At 34.8% G+C, this 9,165-nt stretch overlaps 1 protein-coding gene across 1 annotated transcript; it reads left to right on the top strand.

The window, feature by feature from the left end:
* Window positions 1-728: 728 nt before the first annotated feature.
* On the top strand, window positions 729-6,074 carry LOC109207755 (cell division control protein 2 homolog A). The gene is made up of 9 exons (XM_019370738.1): window positions 729-860; window positions 1,635-1,666; window positions 1,752-1,936; window positions 3,220-3,340; window positions 3,615-3,788; window positions 4,189-4,352; window positions 4,877-4,964; window positions 5,059-5,112; window positions 5,583-6,074. The coding sequence occupies exons 2-9, from the start codon at window positions 1,658-1,660 to the stop codon at window positions 5,670-5,672; spliced, it is 885 nt and encodes a 294-aa protein (XP_019226283.1). The 5' UTR covers window positions 729-860; window positions 1,635-1,657; the 3' UTR covers window positions 5,673-6,074.
* The last annotated feature ends 3,091 nt before the right edge of the window (window positions 6,075-9,165 follow it).

Genomic DNA, 9,165 nt, shown 5'->3' with positions numbered 1-9,165 from the left:
GGTTGTCAATCTCCATGTATAAAATCATTAATTAACGTGGTATTCATTTTAAATGCAGCAAGTTTAGATGTTCACAGAATTTACTCGGTTCAGGAGCACGCTTGCTTTATAAGGGGTACAATTGTAGAAGTAGCTACTTTTTCCCCTCAAATGGGCAAAAAAGAAGAAAAGATAAATTGTTATCAGGAAATGTTTATTATTTTTCCTTAAGGTATTCGGTATTTCAAAGTTACTACTCCATTAATCCGGATTCGTGTTCAGTAGGTCTACTAAAGGGGAAAAATCACTCCCGACCAAGATAAATGAAAAGTAGTTTTTTTTTCAAACTATAACTCGAGACCGCCGTTTAAAAAATAAATGATTAAGCTATTTACCATACTCCTTGATGGTAGCTAGATTTGAGGATACACTATTATAAAAAAAAAAAAAAAAGTTAAAGTTCATTTTACGCATAAATCTAAACACCACTCCACGAGAATAAAATATTAACTATTTAGAGCCTTATATCTTTTATTACTATTATAATCCTTTTGACCTCAGAATAATTATCTCAATTTGTAATACTATTATCTCAATTATTATATTACTAATATATTGTTCATTGGTATAACTTGAAATATTCATATAAAATTCTTTAGAAACTCAAAAACAAAACAAAAAAATTACATTATTAAAATGGAAAGAAGGGAAAATAAAAAAGCAATAAAATAGTGAAATGCATTTCGGCCCTCTATGCAAATAGAAGCAAAAGAAGAGTATTGACTGTAGTCCAAACATTTTGGTACAAGTACGCCGACACTTGCCCGTCGCCTCCTCCTCCGCTTCACGACGGCGATTTAGTCCTCTTTTTTCGATCAAAGGTGACTCCACATTCTCCACTCCCTTTCTCATTTCTACTTCCGATGGCGACATAGGACTTCCCATACTATCCATATGACTTACTGCCATTTTTGTTTTGTCATTTTTATATGTAAATTGTAAATCAACAGATTTGAAGCTTTATTAGATTTTATCTACTGATTACTGCAGAATTTAAATAATGTAGCATTTTTTATCAAATACATTTGCCATTTTTCTGAATTGTTTGTGGTTTATTTATATGCTTTGAGTTGATTAATGCGTTGATTGAATTGGAGATCTCTGATGTACTGATGTTTAATAGTGTGGTGTTTGTAATATAAGGGAGATTAGTGTATTAGTTGCTTAACTGAAACTGCTGACTAGCCATTCTTATCTTACGAGCATTTAAACCAACTGAATTGATTTTCCCTAATTAATTTTATTTTTATTGTAAATTACTAATATTTTCTAAGTTTGAAGTTGCAATGTAGCACGGAGAAAACATTTTGACTCTTTCAGTAACCGAACGCTAAAATTTCAGAGTAAAGCCTTTTCTGTCATGCCAAACACACTTTTATGATATTTTCTCGGAGTAGTCAGACTCGTAAGTGCGAAAATTGCAATTAAATAACTTGCTCGGGTCTGCATTGAAGTGAAAATGTGCTTAATATGTCACTTAATACTTGATAGTCGAATATATACTATATTTTGGATAGCTTTTCGATTGTAAGGCTTGATTTGCTTACTACTTTGCTGTCTGAAAATCGTTGTGTTTCGGTTTCTTTCCTTTTCAGGGAGTTCGTTGAGTTTGACCTAGATGGACCAGGTAAAGGAGTTGTGATTTGTATCTTTAGTTGCTTTTGGGTTTAGGATTACTCTTATTCTTTTAGTGATTTTGAGGGTAATTTCAGTATGAAAAAGTTGAGAAGATCGGGGAAGGAACGTATGGTGTAGTGTACAAGGCTCGTGATCGTGTAACTAATGAAACAATTGCGCTGAAGAAAATAAGGCTGGAGCAGGAAGATGAGGGAGTACCAAGCACTGCTATTAGAGAAATCTCTCTCTTGAAAGAGATGCAGCATGCTAATATTGTGAGGTATAATCTAGTAATATTACTATGTGATTTTATTAAATAGTGATTTCCGTGAGACTGTAATTTGGACTGTTGTTTGGTGAGGTTGGTTACATGTGAACTTTGGTATGCTCCTCTATTAAAATTATTGCAATGTCTTCACTATTCTAATTTTCTTAAGAGCAATGAGTTTCAATTTGCTTTCTGTGATTCTGTCCTTGCTGCTGTTCCTTTTTACCGGCTTCTTTCACTTTATGAAAACTTCTTTTAAATACCAATCTTATGTGAATGCTGCAACAAGGAGTCCTCTGATGAAGAGAATCCCATGCATCTTACTTTGGGTCGTTGGGACAGGATCTAGCAGTAGGAATTATTGCTTCAATATATCCTGGGGGAACTCTCATGGAATATATATTTTTCCTCCTAGTTTTACCACTCTATATCCAGCTTTTGTTCAAGTTTGATGGGGTTTGATAATTTCTAGTTTTTAGTGGTTATACTCCAATTGTTTGTAGGCAACTTGTAGTACGGAAGGTAAAGCCATATGTTGTTACTTGGATTCTTCAATTGGAAATTTCAACAACTTATTTAGAAATGAAATGCTGTAGAAGTTGCACACATATGAGTTAAAACCATATGTACGCAATAACCAGTAACATCTTTTGAAGGCAGAATGTTTAGAAAGCAAAGAAGTCCATCAGTCATTCCTGCATTAGCAGATAGGGAACTTTTAGGAATATTTAAGCTTTAGTTTCGTAATATTTCATAAACCTAAAGTTTTTGTCAAATATTTGTATGTTAGCTAAGCCTTGTTTTTGAACTTTTTATTTATTTGTTAATTAATTTATCTGTTTGGTGGTTTTGACATTAACAACACGTACAACAGAAGATGATTTGGTCATTATACATGTGAAAGGTTTAGAAACTGGTTGAAAGGTTCAGTAGTTGTCTGCATGATGACGAGAGATGAGGAAAAGGAAAACTAGAATGATGCTTGGACAACCATTTCATTATTCTTTTAACAACTGTAAGTGCAAAGGGACCTCCTTTGGGTGGGTGTGTGTGTATGGGTTGGGGGGGGGGGTACTATGATTAGAAGCCTGAAGTTCTGTGATGGGGAGGTCTCTTCCTGGTTTGGCAGATTGAGTTAGAAGAAATTAGAGATTAGAGAAAGATTCACAGCATACATATCTGCACCTTCAGTTTCAATGTTAAATCGTTCGTCTGTAACATGAGAAAAACTGTTTCTCTAGTTTGTACCACTATCTCCTACAATTTCAAGAAAGCTCCTTTTTCTTATTGGTCAGGTTGCAGGATGTAGTGCACAGTGAAAAGCGACTGTATCTAGTCTTTGAATATCTTGACTTGGACTTGAAGAAGCACATGGATTCGTCTCCTGAATTCTCTAAGGATCCACGTCTGGTTAAAGTGAGTAAAATGTCTATGATACTTTGGAGGTTTGCTTTGTCATTATGTGTTAGCCATTTGATAGTTTGTTGCTTCACCAGGAAGCTGGTCATAACTTGTACTCTGTTTACAGTCTTACTTCAAGAGGGAGGGTGATGCACTAAGCAGATATACTTAAAAATAAGTGTTCTCTGATTTGTAATTTGATAAAGTGTAACTCGAGTGGTTAAGGTTTATCAGTTTCACATGCTTCTTCTTTATGGTCAGCAATTAAGTAATCTTTCTGATTCTGCAGATGTTTTTGTATCAAATACTCCGTGGTATTGCCTATTGTCATTCTCATAGAGTTCTTCATCGAGATTTGAAGCCTCAAAACTTGCTGATAGATCGACGTACAAATGCGTTAAAGCTTGCAGACTTTGGATTGGCTAGAGCATTTGGTATTCCTGTCAGAACTTTCACTCATGAGGTATAGCCATGGTTTTTCACTGTCTGAAAGATTCGTTGGACCTGCTCTTATTGCATTACCTTGTCCATTGTCGCATATTCCATTTCAAGCCTGACAAAAAAGTGGTGGCTATGAGCCGAAACTGGTGTCATGTCTGATATGTTTTTCGAGATATTTTACAACCTGTCTAACTGAACAAGTTCTTTCTCTATGGTGTATTATTTAACCATTTCTAGATTTAAGTTATTCTATTAGTTTATTTGATAAATTCAAAGAGTTGCATTCCAAGCTGTCCATCAATCGTCAAAAAAGTGGAGTCTGCATCTTTGATATTTGCTTCTCCAAGATCCAGAACGCATCTGAGGTTTTTTGTCCATATGTTGTCTTATTTGAACTTTGATGGTTGACTTCCTTGTTTTAGGTGGTGACATTGTGGTACAGGGCACCAGAAATACTGCTTGGATCACGCCATTACTCTACTCCTGTTGATGTGTGGTCAGTTGGTTGCATATTTGCTGAGATGGTGACTCAGCGCCCTTTGTTTCCTGGTGACTCCGAGATTGATGAACTTTTCAAGATTTTCAGGTGTTAATATACACATCCGTCATTTTGTGGATGCTTCATTACAGACAAAAAGAATGTACATGGTGACACTTTCATGGTGGAAATGTTTTCATAATGTAAAATTTTGCTTTGCCGTCATGACTTTCCCAAATCTATCATGCATCATAGTCCAAAATCTCTTATTAAATAAGGTAAAGTTAGTATAAAGGTGATTGGAATGGGATTACTGAACAAAGTATAGTTTCAGTTTTAGCTGTCTGATCCTTCAGTGTGATCTTCATTTGTTCTTGCTGACGTGCAGCTTTATTTGTTAATTGATCTATCTTTTCTTACTGCTCTATGGGGCGCTTGAAGATTTCAAAATTGGGTTTGTGCTATGGTTTGTCTTTCTTTTGTGTATAGGTTCGTGGCTATGATTTTTATCGAAATTTGTCAATAAAATTTCAGTGAGCTTTCTTTATAAGGAATTTCAGTTTTTTGTTCCTTGTGCTCTACGTTATTAGATTTTCCCCTGTTTGATGTTCTCTAATTTTCTCTATATGAAGAGTGATGGGTACTCCAAATGAGGATACATGGCCTGGAGTGACTACTCTGCCTGATTTTAAATCTGCCTTCCCAAAATGGCCTTCTAAGGTGTTTTGTCTCTCTTTATTTTTACTTGATTTCTGTCCAGATTTCTAGAATCTCATTGTGTGAAGTACTTAATTGGATCACCTCATATTTGCAGGACCTGGCAACAATCGTCCCAAATCTTGATGGAGCAGGCCTTGATCTTCTTGATGTAAGTTTTTACTCACTCACAAATGTAGCACGTTGAACAATTCATAGCAGTAAGAATTTGCCCAATAATATTTCTAAAAGGAAGGGGAAGTTCTAACTGCTGCACTCATGCTTACCCTTTTTTTCCCCTTCTGAACATGATGTTTATTTATATGCATGCTTCAGTGTCTTTAGTTTATGCCCTTCACTTCCCTTTAATCGTTTGTTTGTCCTACTCTTTTCCTTTTTCCTTTTCTTCCGTTTTCAATTTGGATAACTTGTATTAGAGAATGAGACAGTCTGGTTTCAGTTGTTTTATGTGTTTATCAACCATTTTCATGTAGCAAATTCAATGAGTTGTTTTTGTGCCTCTCTTAGGCATGGACAATTATTAGGTATTTAAAATTATATGATATCATATCCAGAGACCTCAGTTTATTATCAGAATCCCTTGCCCTGTGTTACTCATGTCTTCCCTTATTATTCACTCAGAAAATGCTCCGCTTGGATCCCAGCAAGAGAATCACTGCCAGGAATGCACTTGAGCATGAGTACTTCAAGGATATTGGGTATGTTCCGTGAGTCATTGCACCTTCATCCAGAATGCTATTGTAAATTTGGTATGTCATCTACAAGGTTTTGTTCTGGAGAATTTGTGTGATCTTTTGGGCCTTTTTCTCCCCCTCAAGTTGTTATTCTTCCAATGTGATTCAATATATATTAAAGTGGTCTTGGCACAGCCCTCATGGATATTTGTTGTTCCAGCATCTGTGGTCACAATTCGTGTCCACATATTGAACCATACTTTCCAGTGTAATATCTTTTTATTACAGTTCGAGGTGCAGTATACTTGTCCAATCAATACTTGTTCAGCACTGGATACTGTAATGTTAAATAGATTGGTTTTGGTGTGTCATTAGAAATATTGCATAGTTCTACTTGGAGTTGAGCAAAGTTTGAGTGGATTATCCGACTCTTTCGTTATGCCAAAGTGTGATGGTGCAGGCTGGTCTACCTGAGTTTTGTTATGCAGTTATCTCAGTTAGCTGAGGGCATGCAAATATGAAAAGATTTTCTGAAATGACTGCGTCCATTGTGTGCTTCTATCTTCATCTTAACCCCAGATATCTTCATCTGGGTCTAGCTCCCCGTGATTCATCATATTTCGAAGTAGTTTGGTGGAAATAGGTTTAATGTTGGAGTTTTTGCCCAACTTGAATGACTAGTTTGATCGAGTCATTTCCAATGAAAAAAATTCATGACTGTTATGAAATGCTTCAAGTGGTGAATTTAAATTAGGAAATGAAAGAGGTAAAGTCAAAAAAGGAGAAAAGTTGGTTGTTAAAGATCACGAGATAGCTAGTTAAAACCTAAAGGGAAAGAGTCAATTTACCCCTCTACTTTGATATATTATTCACGTGTATCCTCTGTTATACTATCGAGCAAAATTTACCCTCAGCGTTAGCAAAGTATTCAAATATATCCCTTGTATCCTCTGTTATACTATCGAGCAAAATCTGCCCTCATCGTTAGCAAAGTTTTCAAATATACCCCTCTAATCTAACGGAAAATCCCAACTCCTAAATTCCTTTTATTTACTACAATTTTTCCTCACAAATTAATCATCTCCTACGTGTGCTCTACTAGCAAAGAAAAAATCCTTGGCAAGTTGATTCTTCTTTTTGCACTTGATTATTTAGAGTAGAAAGACTGTAGAATTTTCCAAACTCGCCAACTCCAGGCACGAGAAGAGAAAGACTGTAGAATTTTCCAAACTCGCCAACTCCAGGCACGAGAAGATTAGTAAAAATTCATTTGAAAGGATGTTCTGAAGCTGGACACAAATTAAAACAAAATCATTTATTTTAGGATCTCAGACAATACTAAAGAATCATACGTCACAAATTTCATGTAGAAGTGCTTGTGCCAGCAAAATTTGCATCAAATGACATGCCAAATTCAAATCCGAAAGGGATTACATGGATACCTATGGCCTTGTTATGCCTGTAATCCACAAAAGATAAATATTAGTTAACAACTTCATAAGTGAATGCATTTCAACCACCTGAAGAATCAAATAAATCTCTTCGAAATTATCTACGATATTTCACTCATCCTTATTCCGTTAAAGACATACCCATAAAGTGTGAATTGTCTTTCCTTTATGGTTTGAGCATAACCAAAGACAAATGGAAAAATGATGTTGTAACTCCACACTCCCATTTTTAATTTTTAATTGAGCAAACTATATAATAGTTTAATTCCCCCAACCCCCCCAACCTCCCACCGGAGGACTTGATGAGCAATTGACCTTTTTTCTTTTTTGGTGGAGCATGAAGGAGATGACAGATTTGTGAGGAAGAATTGCAGTAAATAGAAGGGATTTGGGGCTTTCCGTTAGGTAAGAGGATAAATTTGAAAACTTTGCTAACGGTGAGGGTATCAAAGTAGAGGGGTAAATTAGCCGTTTTCCCGAACCTAAAAGTATAGTATGGTGTATTTCTTGGGCAAATATAAAATTTGCCAGTCGGCTGAAGCTAATTGCATTTGCTAGCTAAAAAATATATAAAAGACGTATATTATATACAAAAAATATATATTGTGTCGTCAATTACTTTTTAAAGTGGTTAAAAATGTAATTTTTTTCTTTTTGTTTTTTCTTCGTGGTAAAGCTACAATGAAAGCAGATAGAACCGTATTGACTCGTATAAATGACTGCCGGCCAAGCCTTTCAGATGGTTATTTTTCCCTGTCATCCTGCATTTGCCTGCCAGTCAATTGTATTTCCCAAGCTTACTGCTGCAATCTGCAAATTACAGCAAAACGATTTTTTTTTCTTTTTAATTCCCAACGAACACATCTTTTTTTCTTATTTAAATCTGATTGAGGTTAAAAATAATTCCTGCTCACTGTATAGTTTAGCAACTTCAGATTTTCTTTTAGTAGACGCAGCCTCTTTGCAAACTATACAAACATGCTGCAGGCAAACATTTATCAACTATGTCAAATCAAAAAAAGGTCTTGGCTTGAAAATTTTGTTTCAATTTTAAAATTTTGGTAATCCACTTTAGGACCTTCAATATAAAAGAAGTTGGAAAAAAGTTGAATGATGAAACTTGTCGTATTGAGGAAGTTGTCCTCCAAGGGGTCGTTTGGAAGGAACAAGTTATCCTAGGATTGTAATGATGAGATTATAAGTGAGATTACATAATAATGAGATTATTTAGTTAATATATTTTTATTAAAAGATGTTTGGTTCATTGGGCTAAAAAGGATACACGGGTATAATATAAACATGTGTTTGGTATACACTAGATAAGTTGGGATAAACTTTTATTTTCAGTTTTAATCTGTTGTGTAAAAGACTTTGAGGGAAGAGCCTTGGAGAAGGGCATCTTTGTCATTTTAGTCTTGATCCTGGAATTAATTAAAATCAAAACTATTATTCTATCCTCAATGTGTGATAGAATAATACCCAATTATAGATTAATTAATCCCCAAATTGCTAATGCCAGATTCAAAAATCCAACCAAACGCAGGATAAAAGCACCCATACAGTAATGAAGAAGACGAAGCAAATTATAGTGGCAGGAAGCGGTGAAGGCCCAAAAAATTTGGCCAAGATATTTCAATTCCAACCGAAGAACCTACCAAAATTGTAAAAAATAATAATTAAAAAGTAGAGTTATATTGTTTTAGTATATAAATCATAATATGTAATTTAAAATATATACTATGTACATTGCAACCATTAAATTTAAAAGGCAGAATGGCCTAAATGGTACCTATACTTGTGTCACTTTGTCAGGCCGGTCCTCCTACATCACTTTTTTTCATTCAGACACTTTAATTTGTTCAAAATCTATATTTTGAACCCCTCTGACCGTTGACCAAGCACATGTGGCAAAATAATTGTTGAGCTGGATAAAGTGGGTATAATTCACGCGGATAATGAGTGTGAATATGAACATTTTGAACCAGAAATAATTAAAATAAAATGAAAAAATTATTAAAATAAGAATGAAAAATAAATAAGTAAAAAAGAAAAAGAAAAAAGCAAAAGAGGTATTCTCCT

This window comes from Nicotiana attenuata, unplaced genomic scaffold (genome assembly GCF_001879085.1).
Source record: "Nicotiana attenuata strain UT unplaced genomic scaffold, NIATTr2, whole genome shotgun sequence".
NCBI classification, from domain to species: domain Eukaryota; kingdom Viridiplantae; phylum Streptophyta; class Magnoliopsida; order Solanales; family Solanaceae; genus Nicotiana; species Nicotiana attenuata.
The sequence above is the reverse complement of the archived record's forward strand: the minus strand, read 5'-3'. Positions and strand labels throughout refer to the sequence as shown.